This window comes from Suricata suricatta, chromosome 16, assembly GCF_006229205.1.
Source record: "Suricata suricatta isolate VVHF042 chromosome 16, meerkat_22Aug2017_6uvM2_HiC, whole genome shotgun sequence".
NCBI classification, from domain to species: Eukaryota; Metazoa; Chordata; class Mammalia; order Carnivora; family Herpestidae; genus Suricata; species Suricata suricatta.
Window position 1 is genome coordinate 31,651,154 of NC_043715.1, and position 18,036 is coordinate 31,669,189.

Consider the following 18,036-nt stretch of genomic DNA (forward strand, 5'->3'; position numbering starts at 1 on the left):
ACTTACATAAGACACCTGTGGAAACCCCTATCTTGGCACCATTATAAACCAAACCCCTCATGAAGGCAGCTCAAACAGGGACCCGAACCCTTAATTTGGCTGTATTCCTTCAAAGTACCAAAACGAAGTACTGGTTATTTCTGACTAAAATTCTTCTCGAAGATCACAAGGAGATATTCTTTTCTGGGTCACTGAATTATCAACATGAATATAGAGTTGTTGTGTGACTCTCAAGATATAAAGATGTTTGTCACTTTGTGAAAAGGTTTTGTGAGTTCGGGGTCGGCTTTCTATGGATTGAGAGTCCCTGACTCTCCCCTGCAATCAGCCATTTTCTCGGGCTTCTTCCTACAGGGAGCACTTGGCTCATCTGATGGCCTTGCTGCTTTCCAACTCACTGCTTCTAATCAGCTCTGAGGAGCGGGAGGATGAAACGCATTTGTGTGTTTAAAAGAAGCAAACAAGAATAACTGAGAGAGGTAGACGTGAATTCTGAACGGCTTTGGGGAGTCAAACACAGAGGCTTTACTGCACAGAGATCACCTGGGTTATGCCTGGAAGGATAAGAGAGTTAAAAAGCAACTTGTAAAAAAGAGTGCTGTTTTGTTCTCCTTACAAATGTGTTTAAATATTGTTTGGCCAAAACTGCTTTTGAAAGTATGATAATTCTATTTAGAAAGGAAACTACTTTCTTAAGTTCCTAAAAATTACTTCAAATATTAAAATTAGGAACCTCCTTCAATCTCAATATTAAATACCCACTATTCCTACCCTTTTGGCTCTCTAGCTTCATACGTCACGCCATGATTTAAAATAAAACCCACCAGTGGGTCATGAAATATTACCAAGACAAAACGAAGTTACGCTATGTAATGCATTAGGACCCTACGTTTTAAATGAATTTGATTACAGAAGTGTCCTATGCAAGTCACTTAAGAGACACTCCACAGTAAAATTTAATGTAACTACTTCGGTTTATAAAAAAAAAAGTGGAAGTCACTTTACCAATAGTTATTAAGAACCATATTTTACAGTGAACACACAAGGAGGGCTTTCCTTGGACCTGCGCGGGCACGGGCGGGAGTGAGCTTGAACTCTATGAAAGCAGGGGTCACGTTAGACAACTGGAAAGCAGAGTTCATAAAATATTGAACAAGCATCATCCAAAAATAAAAAGGCTGTGGCCTTCCCTCTTTCAGAAGCACACAGTCAGAAAGAATAGGTTTCAAACTATCATAAACACGGATTCTCTTCATTGCCACTGATAGAGAAAGGAGAACAGGGAACTTTCGGACTCGAGACCTATACAAGACAATAAACTTAATGACTGTTAATATCTCAACACACTGGCACTGCAGCAGAAATAGGTTAACAAAGAGACTTCCCTCCGCCGCAGAAATGAGTGTTATGACAACAATCTTCTCTCGCTGGGATAGGCAGAATAGTTAAATTAAGTATTCCGCACCCAAGCAGTAAAAACTAAAGACTGCCCAGGAAACATGTAAAAGACACTGTCGATGAGTTATCAATCAAGGTTTGCTGGTTTGTTCAGTATTTTCGTGCACTCAGGGCAGTGTTAGATACTGAGAACTACGGCAGATTAAAGATATGATAACTGTCCTACTCTGTGTGCTCTTACTACCGTTCAGGTCTAATTGGTTTAAAATTGCCTCTAATCGTATACTTCACTGTGAGCGTAAATATATCACAAATGATTCATCTAAATGCCATCGTAGTTATTTCAAGCTGGGAAATTGAGTGGTTATGAACATCCTGATAATTACTCTAAGCGCTGAATGAAGATTACCGAAGAGGTGGAATGCAAGGATGTACTGAACTCTAAACTATATGGAAGAGACGAGGGCCTCTCTTTTAAGGACATTCCAGATGAGACAAGGGTTCAGGGTCACAAAGATTTGAAAATGCTATCTGGTTACCCGAGCTCCTTGAGGGTCTGGGTTCTGAATAAATCAGAGTGTAATTAAGTTAAAATAAACTCATTAAATCAAGATTGAAGGGTTGAAAGACGCAAATAATTTATCAGTTTCCTATCAATGCAATGAAATGATGGTCAAGAAGTACATTTTTCTATGAATATAGTAAAGGTCACAATTTCCATGTTCTAAAAGAACACGTGGTATAAATGAACAACATCAGCTACGTACGATTGACAATGGTGTTCTAGAAAACACAGTGTCTTTTTAATTCCCAAGCTATCAGGTTATACTGTTCAAAGAACCTCACTGAAGAAAACAAAGACAGATCTAGTTCAAGAACGTTTCCCATCTTCTCAAATGTCCTGACTTGCTCTAAAAACCACAGGAGGCTCTCAAAATCAGAATAAACTTAACGATTATAAAATACTGCCCCTAATTATGAATGGCAAAGAGATGGGCAGGTCAGCATGAATACCGAAGAAAGAAGACACACAGGACTTTTTCCAAAGCTTCTAGACAGCTAGCAAAATCACCATGTTAAGAAAGTATATCTCTCACTAAAAGAACAAGTTGTTACTGTTCCACTACGAAACGGATGAAAAACTGAGATTCCATGAGAAGAGAGAGTCTGTGTTATTTTTCCTCACATGTTAACTTGTGGCCCAAGCACACAAGGATTCGGTCCCTAAAACAGACAGGACTTATAAAGTTAAAAAAAAAAAAATAGCCTGGCTCCTGCATCTGTAGCTATATGAGCCAGGAACCCTGCAGTCACACTAGAGTTAAACTTGGCCATGACACTTCCCACCTGTGAACTCCCCAAGTCCTGCATCTTTGTCTTTCCAGCGCAGAGCCAGTGCCTGACATGTGATGGGCATTCTGCAGATGCGAAATGAACCGTTCAGTTAACGCAGGTGTAAGAGTGAAAGCCAAAATTCCATTTCCTCCCCCTCACTGTTTCAGTGATTAAACGCCTCTTCCAGGTTAAAAGGGGGAAAAAAAAGTACACTTTACTGCATCTCAGAGTGAATGAAGTCAGGGTCAGTGTTAACTGTGCTATGTCACTATACACAAGAAGAAACCAACAAGAAAGGTTTCCCAATTGCAAAAACAAGTTTTGAGGTTGATTTGAAATTGATTTCCTAGATCTTCACGCCATGTTTGACGCCTATAAATTCTGCGTAACCAATCAAAGTACCTGGACACATTTAAGACCAGAGTGTGGAAATCGGGTACAAAATAGTAATGGTCTGATGATAAGCATAATGACTCCTCTCTCTCTTCTTGTGTTAAAGACTTCCATAAGTCAAGCAAAATCGCTGCGTGGGCATGCCAGACCACAAGAAATCACGGCTGCTGAAACGCTTGTGTGCAACAGTGCCAACAGTGCCCTGGTCTTATCAGGGCTTCACAAAGTTACCATCCAGAGGAAGGCTTCTCCGGGGTCATACTGTAACATTTTGCAGCAGAACATGAGCGAATGTTCTGGGGGATAGCAGCATTCACAGTACATGAATTTCCACAAGAACTCCCAGCAAATCATTTTCTCCTATTACTGTTCTGGTTCAAATCCACCCACTACCCAGTGGGGAATTGGCAGGCTAAATCCTCAGGGCCATTCAGTCTACTTGGGGCGTGAGGGGGTGTGCAGAAAACCAGCACTTGAATGAACAACCTCTCTCAAGGCCTGGATTTTTCTCCAGCGAGCCAGTGACTGCAAAAGGAACAATCTTATTAAGATCTGTATTGGCCCCGAGTTCAAAAGCAAGGTAAAGAATGCCTCTTAGCTGAGCTCAGGGCACAACTGTACAGGGAGAGCAGGGAGAGGATGGGGGCAGGGATGCCGGGGGCTGAGAGCCACAGCAAGGCTTGGTGGCTGGAAGATGACAACCATCCTAAAACATGCAAATGCCACAGGGTGGAATAGAAAAGATGCCAAGTACATGAATAACTGGGCAGCTGACCTAGCGAGAAGCAAATCCAGGAACACGATCCTCTGTCAAGACTTCCCGATTTCCCCACAGATCGTTAATACGATTGTAAAGAAAAACAGAAAGAAGGAAGAGAATACCTTGTCTCGACAGAGCGCACCTTTCAACTAAAGAACTCCAGGTTGTTGTACAAAACCATCCTCACCCTGGAAAGGGGGGAAACTGAAAGAAAAAGCAGAACACGCCATTAACGAGGCCAGAACCCCGACTGCTCTTCCTGGACAGGGGCCACAAACACCCCCAAAACCGACCCAATGATACGCCCCTCAACTCCGAGAGGAGATAATACCGCCCAAGACTCCTGAAGCCAACAGAAACCGTCGGGAGCCGGCCAGCGGCCCCGTGCCTCAGTTTCCCCATCTGTAAATGGGGGAGACCGCAGGCGGAGACAGTTTCCTGCCCGGCTCTCACCCGGAGTCCTCTCTTCTCCAGAGGTCCCGGTGGCGGCGACCACGCTCCCACGCCTCCGGAGCCCTCTCGGGAAGCCGGGGGGTAGGGTGGGGAAGCCCCGGGGGTGGGGAAGCCCGGGCTGACGTCAGCGGGCTCAGCACACCGCGGGCCCGGCTGGCTCCGGGCCGGGGCAACTAACGGGCCGGCGCCTAGGGCCCGACGACCGCGGCGGCGGCTAGAGGCGCCCCGAGGCCGGGGAGGGAGGCCCGAGGGGACCCAGCCGCCAACCGCTCGCCGGCTCAGCCGCCGGCTCTCTCACTCACCTCGGGAGGCGGGGCGTCGCCCCTTCCCCAGCTCTGCTAGCCCGCGTCCCGGTTCAGCCCTGGCGCCCCACACCCACCGCCTTAATATTTACCTCCGACGCGCGGCCCCGGCGCAGCCGAACCTGCTACCTGGGCCCGCCCCCACCTGCCCCGCCTCCGAGCCGCCCGGTGGGGGGGAGAGAGAGAGAGAGAGAGCGCGCGGGAGCGAGGGGGCAACCGCCGGGATAACCAATCGCAGCCCGAGATGCGTTTCTGTGCACGCGCTGATTGGGTGTCCCTGTGACAGACCTTCCTCCAATGGCTGCCGGCCCGGAGCCGGCTGAAGGGACTTTCCGCTCTGTCAAGCTCGGTCGAGCCAAAGGGAAAGCGGAGGGGAGGGGCGGAGGAGCGGGGGAGTGGGGGGGGGGGGGGGGGGGGGGGGGGGGGGGGGGGGGGGGGGGGGGGGGGGGGGGGGGGGGGGGGGGGGGGGGGGGGGACGAGGAGCTCTGGCTGATTGGCCAAAGACCTGTGGGTGCCGCGTTACCATTGGCTGACACCGGAGCCGGGGCGGGCCCTTGTGTCGCTCCCTACTCCACCTCCCAGGCCGGGGTCTCGGCTCTGGGCTTAGCTGTCAAAACTCCTGCAGGGAGATTGGGGCTGGGGTGGAGAGACGTCTAGAGGAGAGCTGGGACTAGGATTTCGGGATCCCATGAAAAAGCAGAGCTTTAGAACCAGACTTAAGTTTGCATCCTTTGCGATTTCAGTTAGTAGCCGTGCGACGCGAGAATCTCACCACCACGCTAAACCTCAATATCCTAATCTGTAAAATGGAGATCATCGTTATGAACTGTTGTAAAGCACCGTAGGTAAAGTTCCTGGCACATAGCAGGAGCTCCGTCATGTTAAATCGCTTCTCCCTCAGATTCGGCCTGGGACCTCTGCTATTTCTAAACCTCTGTTGCCACCTATCCCAGTTTGGGGGGACGTATCCCTAGGGTGGCAAAGAAGGGATTACCACTCGCCGCCTCACTCGCCTCTGCACCCCTGGCCACCAGCCAGGACTTGGGGTGTAGTTAAGGATCTTCCAATTAGAAGGGAGGTTTCTGATTCCCCAAAGTGCTCAAAATATTTAAGGAAGTGCTTTTTATAATCAGTCCCAGAGCCTTGCAGCATACCTAGCCTTGCTGCAGTGGATACTCCTGTTAATTAATTCCGTCTCCTTTGACATTTTAAGTACCAATTACAGGAGAAGGTGATTAATACTGAGGAAAGAAGAGGGATGTGTGTGTGTGTGTGTGTGTGTGTGTGTGTGTGTGTGTGTTTAATCATGAGAGGGAAAGTGACACTTCTGAAGATCTGGGGAGTTTAAACCAGTGACTACATAAAAGAAGTCACATGAGTGATTACTAACAGTCCTGGTAAACGGGCCACCCATCTCCCTCACCATTAGCACCCAGGATGAAATGGACATCTGTTGAAAGCCTCAGTCAATTCTTATTTCTCCTTAGTGCATTCTTTGCCTGTGTCCCAAGCTTCATGACCACACTGCAGTAAAGAACAATAAAATGGAAATCAAGAGGTCTGGCCCACAGTATGGCCTTAGGCGACACTGTTACCTCCCAGATCCAGAGTCTCCAATAAAGTTATGAGGACTCAAAGGTCACATTCTGGAAGTCCGGGCAAGAAATTCATCCTGAAAATTGTTCTTGCTTGATCCATACAGTGAGGAGGAAGAATGAGAAGAGGAGATAGAGTGAGAGAGAAAGAATCCTTGGAGACAGAGCACATGGTCTCGTTTTCCCCATTTTACCATACTCCTTACCATTCCCTATTTTATTCTCTGGGCACATTCCTCTCCTTGACGTTATCTACTGGCCTCTGAAGGTCAGCTTGCCACCACTGGACTAGAACATCAAGTCCTTTCTGATGATGTCTTCTGGTGTTTCTGAGCCCTCTCCTTCAGTAGGGCTTTCTGCCCTGTTAGAACCCTTGCTCAGTCCCCCTGGGACACGTTCCCTGAATCAGACAGTGTCGTGGCCTGACTTCATCCAAGAGATAGTCTTCCAAGCCGGGCCCAATAACCAGGGCTGATCTCAATTACCATCTCCTATCAATTGCTAATGACTGCCTAGAACACTGTGTTGAAAACAATTTGAAAGCTGTATTCAGGCTCTCAAGGCAAAGAGATGTCTGCCAGCGGATGAGAAGGGGGAATCGTGTCGTGGTGCTATTATTATTTGCAGTCCCTGATAAGCCAGCCTCTCATTTTACAGACAGGAGATTAAGGTCCAGAGAGGGAAAGTAACCTGTCCCAGGTCACTTAGGAGATGAGCTGAGACCGTGATTCTCCTGATTTCAAGTCAGGCCCCTTCCTAGCTGAAGAGTCCCTAGATTCCCCAGCTGAAATGCCAGTCCTCTCTGCCTTCCAGTCCTCCCCTTGTTTAAGGCCCAGCCAAAATCTACCCTCTTCCAAGGGTCTTTGCAGATGGCTCGGGGCCCTGTTTGATCACCTCTATCTATTCACGACCTCAGCCTGTTCCACTCAGCCTGGCCCGGCTAAACACAACTGCTGGTTGAGTTACTAAGCAGGTACCAAGAGACACGGCAACGTCCGAGAGAGATGTCACCCTTGCCATCCAGTGAGGATGGGCAGACTTAAGCTGACTAATTACAAGATCGCTTACTTAATTACTGAGGTTGGAGTAAGCCTGAGAAGGAGCACCGTTCTGAGCACACGTACAAGCAGTTGGCCGCTCAGGGAAGGCCCATTTGTCGAAGTCACCTGTAAGGTGAGGTAGGAAAGATAGCTAGTGGCTGAGGGCGAAAGGGAGCCTGCAAGCAAAGGGAACAGGTCTGTGCGTGACATGTTGAAGGAACTGAGACAGAGCATCGTGAATGTGGGCACAAAAGAGCCATTTAGGCAGGACCTGTGAGCCAGGGTCAAGTTCTGGTCTTTAGCTTGAAAGCAGTGGGATCCCCCTGAAAAGAGTTTTAATAGAGCTGTTAATGATGATTCTAAACTGTCTCACTTAGCTCTCTTATTGTACGCAGAGGGAACCCAGCAAAAAGCCATTGGATTAAATGGGTCTCTCTCTCCTCCAGGAGCTGGAAACCTGGTGGCCTGGTAGGGACCTGTGACTTAGAGTAACACCTTGTCAGGACCCAACCCAACGTTCTTAGTACTAAGCCCTAGTTATGGTTATTTCTCAGCCCCTGCGCCGCGCCCCACAAATGGCTACCTCCTACTTCCGGCCTCACCAAATTCAGTATTTTATAACCCCCGGCCTGCTCAGCATCTCCACCCAACACGGCCAGAGGTGAGCTCTTGATCCTCCTCCACTCCTACCGCAGTCCTTCCTTCTGTGCCCCCCATCTCAGGAAATGGCAACCTCTGGTTGTGCATTCAGACTCCCATGCTTGCCGCCATTTCCCTACCACCCCTGTGAGTCGGTATATTCAGAATAAGCTCTGAACCATGGGGCTACCTGGGCCAGGCGTCCCTATGGGCAAGCGTACTTTCTGGACACTTTCTCCATCATAGCCCAGCATGGTGTTTCAATCGACGGATGAGCGTAGAGTCCAACATACCAGCGACGTGCTTATCTCTTAGCGAGGGGGAATTCCAGGTGCCACTGAACATTCCGTCTGAAGGCTTTTACTCTGGTCACCCAAAAGCTCTTTTTGATAAAACAAGAGGGATTACTCTGATCATCTTTACCCTAATCCTGCTGAACTATAAGTCCATGCACTCCTGTTGGAGCTATTTGGTGTTATCCATGACAAACGATTTCCGTGTGACTTGAAAAACACACCCACGGAGAAAAGGAGTCTCATCCTCTTCACTGGGACCTTTGTGCTAAATCTGGAATCCCATTTGGGGCAGTAAATACATTAGAAACAATCCCATGTAGCTGGAAACCTTCCTTCTTTAGGGAGGAGACACTAATGACGATAGGAAAAAGGTGATTAGCTTTTGTAATCTCCAACTTCTACACTCTACCTCCTTTGAGAAGGTAGATTCTCCATTCATTTAACAAATATTTGACCATCTGCGACCCACAAGGCCCCATTCTAGACTCCGAGGACTCTGCAGTGAGCAGGACTCTTGTGGTCATGAAGCTGGCCTTCTAGGGGAAGGAAGAAACACACGTCTAATGGTCTGTGCTGAGAAGACAATATTAAGCATGGCAGGGGAGAAGAGAGTGGTTGGGGACTGCTATTTTCGGCTGATTGTTCAGGAAGGACTCCCTTGAGGAGCTGATACCTGAACTAAGACGTGCAGTAAATGAGGAAGCCAGCCATGCCACTGTCTGGGAAAGAGCGTTCCTGCAAGACGGAATAGGCCAGAACAAAGGTCAGGAAGCAGTTGGCATTGTCAAGGAATGGCCAGGAAGTGGTGTGGCCGGAGCGCAGTGAGTGGGAGCATGAGTGGCAAAGGGGAGGCCAGTGAACACACAGAGGTGGGCCAGGCTTAGGAGGACACCTTGACTTTCACTCTGCATTAGATTGGGAAGTTCTGGAGAATTTCGATCAGAGAAATGGCTCACCTGACTTCCCTTTTAACAGGCTCACACCATGAGTCAAGGGCAGAAACAGGAAGGTCGGTTAACCCCCTGATACAGTAATCTGGGCAAGGGTGGGCCCCTGAGGAGGTCCTTGTTTCCTGGAAGATAGGAGGCAAAGTGGGGGCGGGGAGGGGGGAGGATGTGGAACTGAAGATGTCAAGAAAGAAGTTGTTCCAAGTGAAAAAGGGAGACGAGGGATATTCAGGGTGATTGATAGGGAAAGGGTGATACTTAGAAGAGTGGGTTTGTGGGTTATTCCAGAAGCGATGATCCACAGGATTAAATTTAGAGCAAAAAGGGGTGCCTGGGTGGTTCAGTCAGTTAAGCGTCTGACTCTTGATCTTGGCCCAGGTCGAGATCTCACAGTTCATGAGTTCAAGTCAGGCATCAGGCTCTGCACTGACACCATGAAGCTTGCTTGGGATTCTCTTTCTCTCTCTCAAATTAAATCAACTCAAAAAGTATTTTAAATATTTAGAGAAAAATAAAAAGGAATCTTGCAGAATCCAAAGATCTTGGACGGTCAGCCTATACAGCTGCAGTCTCTGCCCATGGCCCCATGTCGTTCCTGACCTTGCTGTTCACCTGAAACCCGCCCCCCTCCCCAGGCAAGGGCCCTTGTTTTCCTGGTGCGCCGGCATCGCCAGAGTGTGCACCCCCATGGCCTTGCGCTGCGCCGCTGGCCTGCACCAGTCTCCGGGGTAGGGGTGGAGGCGTGCAAGTGTGTTGGCGCAATAATGAAATGCTGCTGTTTGTAGTCTCAACTCAACCTGCTTAGAATGTGACTCTGCCTCCCACACTTCTGCCGGTGTACCAGTTCCAGGATCTGGTTTGGGCGCTCTCACAGAGCGGCAGGGGGAGGGGGAACACTCAGATTGACATTTTTTTTTTCCTTCTAGGATGATGCTGAATACAATTAAAGACTGAAGCTCTTTAAAAAAAAAAAATGCTCTTGCTCTGGTACCTTTTTTTTTTTTCTCTGCATTTAAGAATTATGTGTTCCCGGCCACAAATCTGGGATCTTGTCTGCTCCTGTTCTGGGAGCAATTTCTGAAATCTGCAAAGTGATTTATTTCTGGAAGTCTGTGGACTTGTTTGCAAGGTACCTGCTCGGGCTTAGAATGCTTTTGATGGAAGTGCTGGACTTCGGAAATTTAAGAAAGTTCTACTCTGAGCTCTGATAGTAATCACATGCCCGGGTCCCAGTGGTACCCTTCCCTGGGCCCTCTCGAACTCTTCTTTCTCCATCATCTCTCCCTGGGCTATGTAATCCCGGCCCGAGGACCCCATCCCCCTCTAGATGTGAGGACTCCCATGCTGCTAAACCTGGCAATGACCACTCCCATGGTCACTCACAGCATACCTTGATGTCTCCCCTTGACTTCCCTTAGGTGTCGCAAACCTGACAACCCAAAACAAGGTCCCTCCTGCTTCCAAACTTGTTTCCCACCTGTCTTCCCACCTGAGCTCCAGGATGGTGTGCCCCATGTACTCAAGCCAAAAATCGGGGGGGCCACCCTTGAGCCTTCCCTGCCCCCTCTTCTCTCATCCATTCCAGTTTAAACCTTCGGGAATCGACTACTCATATGTTTCTGGAATCCAGCCTCTCTCTCCACCTCCACTGATGCCACATTTAAACGGCCACCTGCGCCTCACCTGCAATAGCTCCTAGGTGGGCTCTACTTCTTCTTCCACTCATCCTACCCCCAGGCATTCTCCTCCCAGGAGCAAAACAGGTCTTCTTTAAACTTACCTGGGTCCCATCGACCCTGCTTAGAACTCTCCCCTGGCTGGCCATTATTCCAAGATCAAGCCCAAATGCTTGACCATGGTCAACGAGCTGACCCTACCTCCTTCCACTAACCCATGTGGTGATGCTCTCCTCGTAGCTTGCCCTAAACGTGCCATACTTGTTTTCTGTGGCTGCTGTGACAAGTCACCACAGTCTCGGCAGCTTAAAATGACACAAAGTAATTCTCTTACAATCCTGGAGGCCAGATTCCAAAATGGGCTGGAACCAAAGTGGGAGCAGGATTGCGCTCCCTCCAGAGGTCCTCGAAGGGGAAATCTGTGTCCTTGCCTTTCCAGCTTCCAGAACTGCACGCCTGGACCCAGGGGGCCCTTGCCTCCACCTCCAAAGCCAGGGGCCTAGCATCTCACTTCAGGGGCCACACCTTCTTCTGTGTCAAGCCTCCCTCCGCCTCTCTCCCACAAAGACACTCATGGTTGCAATTAGGTCCTATCTAGAGAATCTAGGACAATCTCCCCAACCCAGGAGCCTCATCATAATCATGCTCATAATCATAAGGCAACATTCCCAGGCTCAAGGAATCAGGAGCTAAATATTTGGGGCCATTGTTCAGCCCACGACATGTACCAAGCTCTGTCCCATGACAGGGTCTTCATACAGCTTGTTCTCTGTGAATAAGCCCCCTCACTCTTTGCACGGCTGGTTCCTTCTCCTTCTTGGGGGTCCCAGCTTCTCCATCTCTGACCACTCGGAAGGTCTCCCCTCCACCCTGAGCCTCACTACACTTACTACACTTACTACAGTGGACCTTCTGATATGCGTCTTCTAGTTCATTAGTTTTCTGCCCACCTCTTCTCCCCCCTCAACCCGAGTGACCCGGGGACAAGGATCGTGTGTGTTTTGTTCATCCCCCAATTGTCCTAACGCATCCTGCTAATAGATAATAGCCGCACGGACTTAAGGGAAATGAAATGTTCCAATGTTTCCAGTCCAGGATGCCGCCTCACACATGCATTGCCATGCATACACCTGAGAGAAAGCTGGCCCATCACTGACCACTCCCCTCCTGATCTTCTGGGTCAGAACAGTGGTCCGGACAGAACCTGACACCACTGATGGAGAGCCCGTGGGTGCACTCACACACAGGCGCCCATGATGATGCTGCCACCTTTCGTGGGCCAGGCCCACATGAAACATTTCAAGGAAGCCAGTCTCTCTTCAGTGAGGACACACCTGAGCCCTTGATCATTACATGCAGCTAAGAAAAATTTCAACAAGGAGGCGTGTGGCTTGTTGAGGCGAACTGTTCCCAAGCCTTCTCTCTAACCTTTTCCTGCTTAAGGCTCCTGGAGCCACTGGGAGAGAATCAAGGGAGGCCCCGGGGCCTCCTCACATTTGCTGCCAGCCAGGAGGGGCACCTCAAGGTCCCTACACGGCTTACACTTCACGCTGGCTTAGACCTTTATAAGCCGAAGCCTCAAAGGGCTTTCATTGCAAGCCCATTTCAAAGACCTGCATGTGCCCTAAGCAACAAATGAGCTAGTCAACACCTCATTTTTGCCCCTCCAACTAGAAAACTGTGCTTTAATATTTAACAACATTCACGAATAATTTTTTAAATAATTTGGTCACAATACACTGAGCCCCCCACAGCACTGGGGACTCAACCGTCTTCCTCCTTGTGAGTATTTACAGCATAAAATTCATGGTCGTGTTTTTTTTACAAAAACAAACTTGAGAGATTCAAACCCAGTGGTTTATAAATATTAACCAGTCTGCACAAATAATAAGGCTTAAATAGTAACACTTGCGCGGCACCTGACAGTTTCCAGAGGCTTCAACAATGCATTGCTCTGAAAAATCCAGAAGAGTCTTTGATTCTGCCCCTTGTAAACGTGTGATCCATAACTCTGTGTCACACAACGCTGAACCATTTCAGAGGTCTGCTGTCGCAACTCACAGGCATCGACCAGAGACCTGGGGGGGACCGCTCAAAATGCTGATTCTAAAAAGCCGCATTTGGGTGGGGGAGGTATTAACTGGAAGGTAACTGATTTCACTGGACAAAAAACATTTGTGTGTGTGATACTAGCTGGAGCCTGGTCTTACTTTCTGGAAAATCTAGCCCGTCATAAGGAACAAACGGCTGTCATGTGTCCCCTTGCAATTGTGTGTTAAGTATCAGGAAGGAGAGCAGGTGGATTGCAGCCCTTCCCACCCGGGTGTGTAGGGGGTGTGGTGGGGGGAGGCATAAGTATCAAAGCTGAGAACACCAGCATTCTGAGTCTTGACCCTCAGAGAAGTGCACGTGCAGGGAGGGGGGAGGGACCAGATGTGGGGAACATCTGGATGGCTGACAACCCATGACTTAAAACACGGCAGAAAGCTGCTTCCTGAACCCTCCCCATTGTGAGGCAGGTGGGAAGGGGGGCTGCTCCTGCGGATCTAGGTCTCTACAGCACCAGGCACCCAGTAACCATCATGGGCCCCACGGACCCAAGTCAGGTCGGCCAGAGGCGGAGGTGGGGAGCTGCCTCTCTTCTCCATTCCACGGATGGGCTCCTGGGAAGAACTGGGTGCAAAGCTCGGTTGCAGACAAGGTACCCTAAGGGCACGGTTGCCCCAACTTCTGCCAGCACAAAGGTGACCTATCTTGCCTGCCCTGGGCAGGATGTAGCTCTGTGTGAACGGACTGTGGCCTGATGGAATCCAGCTTCCAAGATCCAAACCCACAGCCTGTTCACAAACAAACTGATATGAACGTTGGCCACTGGGCTTCAGAGCAGGAGTCTGGTATCCTTCTGCCTGAGCCTCTCAGTTTCCTCCGGAGAGAAAGCGTTGCCTCGGAGCCTAAAGGGGACAAAGCAAAGAGAGGTTTGGATGAGCGCGGAGGCAGGGCGGTGCTTTCCACCGCAGGCTGCTGCTTTCTAAAGCTGTGCCTGAGTGGCCTGACCCCAAGGCCCGGCCTGGCCCTCCTCCCAGGCTGATGTTAGCCTCTGTCCACCAGGGCAGCTCCCGAGTCACTGTGTGCGCTGAAGCAAGCCTCCGTGACTCTGCAGAGAATCCACCGCACCCAGCCAGGCCTGACTCCCCAAGGCAGGCGATTCTTTTTAAGGCAACAGCAGAATCTGTCAAGAATGCAATGAGCAAGCCCTGATACCCTCCCAGGGTCTGCCAACAGGTGGCAAATAACATCAGAACCCTTAAAATATCAACTTGATGCTGGCTTCCTCCTTCCGGACACAGAATGTGACATTTCCTGTGACCGTGAAATGGTTTCAAACAAAAAAACCTCACACTCTGCCCAGGACCTGAGGCCCTCATGGCCTGTAGAGATTACACAATCATACAGAAAGGAAAAATCTCTTCATCACAGGACGGAGTCCTAGAAGTCTTTATTTTAAACTTCATCATTTGACATATATGGGCGCTGCTGCCTCGATATGATTTTTGAGGACGTAACCGGTCTGCGTAGGTAAAGCAGGGGTCACATGTCTGCGGGGATGATGGGTAATATACAGCAGGCAAAGGGGATGGTCCAAAACAGCCTGCTTGGCAGGGGGAAGGGGTGCGGTCAGCCTGAGCCGGCCTGCCCAGCTGAGTGGGGTCAGCCCTTCTCAACTCTGCTTACTTACTGGCATTTTCTGCAGGGGCCCAGAGTTGGAAGCTTCTGGTAGAAAACTTAGAAATATAAATTTTCATGGGATGCGGGGATCTGCTAATTTTAAAAGATTGGCTTCAGGGCACCTGGGTGGCTCAGTTAAGCATCTGACTTTGGCTCAGGTCATGATCTCATGGTTTGTGGGTTCCAGCCCTGTGTCACACTCTGTGCTGACAGCTCAGCCTAGAGCCTGCTTCAGATTCTATCTCCCTTTCTCTCGACCCTTTCCCTACTCACACTCTCTCTCTCTTTTAAAAATAAAATAAACATAAAAAAAAATTTTAACAAATGACTTGGTCCATGCTTGGAGGTGTGAAACCATGTTTCCCCAGAGAGAAATCAGATCCACTGTATGGAGAATGGCACTGAATGTCGGAGCCAGGAGGAAAATTCCCAAGTTCCCCTCTCTCCCGGACCCATATTACAGAATGGAAAAGTGAGGCTCAGAGAGGTAAAGAGGCCCACCCAGGGGCCTTACCAGACTTCCAGGATGGTATCATTCCTTTCCAGGGCCTGCAGAAGGACTTCGGCCCCAAGGTAGGTGACGTGGTTGTTGGACAGCCTGGAGAGAGACAGAAAGGTGAGCTTCAAGAAGGTTTGGTTCTCTTCTCGAACTGTCCAATTAAAAGAGGCTTTGGGGGGCCACCTGGGTGACTCCCTCGGTTAAGCATCCGACTTCAGCTCAGGTCATGATCTCATGGTTTGTGAGTTTGAGCCCCGCATCGGGCTTTGTGCTGACAGCTCAGAACCTGGAGCCTGCTTCAGATTCTGGATCTCCCTCTTTCTCTGCCCCTTACCCTGCTTGTGATCTGTCTCTTTCTCTCTCAAAAATAAATAAACATTAAAAAGAAAAAAAAGAGGCTTTGGGAGTTGGCCCCCTCGACATGTCCCTCTCCTGTCTGCGACTCCCAATGAGCTCATCCAGATTTGTTTACCTAATAGACAGCTACCCTCTTACGAAGGTGATATCACAAGGTGGTTAAGTATGTGCATTTTACTTCCTGGGTTCCAATCCAACTTACACCACTTTCTTTTCGATCTCAGGCAAATTAGTCCCAGTTTCCTCATCTGTAAAGCAGACCTAAAAGAGTACCTACCTCGTGAAACATAAGAATTAAAAGAATGCATATTCTGTGGTGCTCCACTGATAGGAAATAATCCAGTGAACAGTAATATTTTCGTCGGGTGGGGGGGTATGTGCACCTGGGTGACTCAGCTGGTTGAGCGTCCGGCTACGGCTCAGGTCATGATCTCACGGTTCACGGGTTCAAGCCCCGCATTGGGCTCTGTGCTGACAGCTAGCTCAGAGCCTGGAGCCTGCTTTGGATTCTGTCTCCCTCTCTCTCTGACCCTCCCCTGCTCACGCTGTCTCTTTCTCTCTCCCATAAGTAAATAAAACATTAGGAAAACAATTTTTTTTAATATTTTCACCTGGACAGGGGAATGAGGGACACGGGGACATAGAATTGAGAAAATACAAGGCTGGGAATTAAGAGGGGGAAAACTCACACTGCCAGGGACTGCAGGGAAAGAGACACCACCCCATACGGCTCCTGTGCTCATAGCTTGGCCTTCGAGACATGTCCAGCCCGTGTCTGCCACCTCCACAGTCTGAGCGTCTGAGACGCCGAGCCCACGGCAGTGCCAGGCGTGACGGCAGCGGTATCTGCTGAGCTGTTAGTAGGAGCCAGCTCAGTGCCTCCATCACGCTGGGGATATCACAACCCTAAAAGGGGTCCGACGAGGCTACCCGAGCTCAGATCCAAGGAGAAACGGCGAGTAACGGTGGAACTGGGGTCCACACCCAGGCTGTCAGGTGCCGGAGCCCACACACTTCACCAGCATTTGGCAGTCACTATGCCTAGAAAAAGGATGCTGGCTTTTTTTAAAAAAGATACATAAGCAGCTCACTTTTTATGGGGAAACAGAGGGATGATGCAGTTCAGCGACGCTTAATTATAAGACTCGCCGAGGCAGCCCAGGCAGCGTGGGACAGACCCCTGCTGCTATGACCTGGCAGCCCCTGGGGCTGGCCGGGGTAAGCGCATGACAGGAGGGGGACAGCCACGCCTGGCTAACACTGAACCCGGCGCGGCCGAAGCCCCCCGTGTGCCGAGCGCCGCGTCCCAGCGTTGACAACCCAGGCGTCGCCGGGCCTCCCAGCCCGGTTTCACCCAAGTGACGAGTGGAAGTGTTTTCCGCAAACATTTGACAACTTGCTCACTCCTGCAAAGCAGCACAAACAAGTGTTGCCAGAGCGGAGGGCGGGCCGGCAGCGAGGCAGCACTCTCCCAGCGGCAGCTGTCTGCCTGCCTCCGAAGGCGACCGCTTCCCCCGCGGGCCACCTTTGCCAGGGCAGACGCCACCCCTCCAGCAGCACAGGAGCCGTGTGGTGACGTCCGGACGTCCCTCTCCAGTGAGGCAGGTGCAGCACCAGCCTCGGAGAGCCCTGGCACAAGGTTGTGAGGACCGCCAGCTGGGCTCCTGCTCCCATCCGCTCTCCCTGTCTGTCCATGGCCCGCTGAGCTGGCCACCAGAGGTCCCCACCGCCTCCAGCCCCTGGATGCGCTGCGGGGGCCCCCACCACTGCCTGCCCGCTTTTGCCAACCTTCTCCAGTGCCATCCGCCTGATCCAGGCCCCCTTCCTCTCCCACCTGGAAGGAGCAGGACCTTCTGACTGGTCTCCCGCCTTCCGCCTGACCCGTCTTCCATCTGTTCCACACAAAGCAGCCAGCTGGATCTTGCTATGACGTAACAGATGTAACTGCCCTAATTAAAACCCTCCAAAGGCCTCTCAGTGCTCCTAGAATAAAGGCTTAAATCGTCCCCCTGGCTCGGAGACCTACGTGGCCCCCTCACCCTACCTCTTCCCTCCTCCACCTTCCCCTACAGTCCAACCACAAGACACTCCCCTCTGTTCTCAAAACAACCAAGCTTGTTTCTGCCACAGGGCCTTAGCACTTGCTATTTGGGCCTCTTGGAATGTGCATTCCTCAGACCTCAGCCTTACAAGAACAAGAAACTTCCTCATTATTCAGGTTTCAACGTCAATGCCACCTTTTCAGGGAGGCTTTCCCCAGGCAGCTGCCACCGGGCCCTCTCCAGCCACTCCCTGGCACATTTTGAATACTCTTTAGAGCCTTTTTTATACATAATCTTGTGTATTTGCTTACTTGCTCATTATACACCTCTCCCATTAGAATCTAAGTGCTCAGGGGGCCGAGGCCTGCTCTGCTCTTTCCACAGCTCTATCCCACTTCACTTCACTGACCTCTCACCAGCGTGTGCTGGGGCCACCTCCCAAGTAAACCATTTGCACCGGGAACCCTGTCTGTGTCTGGAGGACCATGACTCTGCCAGGATACCTGGTATGAGTTAGAGAGGCAGGAAGCCGCCCAGATCCAGCCCCTTCTCCCGTGCCCCCCCCCCCCCCCCGCCCC

General features: G+C 50.3%; 2 protein-coding genes across 19 annotated transcripts in view; both read right to left on the reverse strand.

The window, feature by feature from the left end:
- CYLD (CYLD lysine 63 deubiquitinase) overlaps positions 1-4,828 on the reverse strand; it is a 68,516-nt gene extending 63,688 nt beyond the window's left edge. For 2 of the 8 annotated variants that reach the window (XM_029925833.1, XM_029925825.1), the window contains exons 1-2: positions 4,642-4,727; positions 4,009-4,090 (exon numbers count right to left, since the gene is read on the reverse strand). The gene's annotated coding sequence lies outside the window, so the exon portion shown is untranslated. The other 6 variants (XM_029925827.1, XM_029925828.1, XM_029925826.1 and 3 more) reach the window with 6 other exon arrangements.
- A 7,795-nt stretch (positions 4,829-12,623) lies between these two features.
- The window catches only part of NOD2 (nucleotide binding oligomerization domain containing 2), a 36,372-nt gene continuing 30,959 nt past the window's right edge, over positions 12,624-18,036 (reverse strand). For 3 of the 11 annotated variants that reach the window (XM_029924162.1, XM_029924159.1, XM_029924160.1), the window contains one exon: positions 16,464-17,308. In XM_029924162.1, the coding sequence (XP_029780022.1) occupies positions 16,603-17,308 (706 nt within the window). In that variant the 3' untranslated portion in view covers positions 16,464-16,602. The other 8 variants (XM_029924163.1, XM_029924164.1, XM_029924165.1 and 5 more) reach the window with 8 other exon arrangements.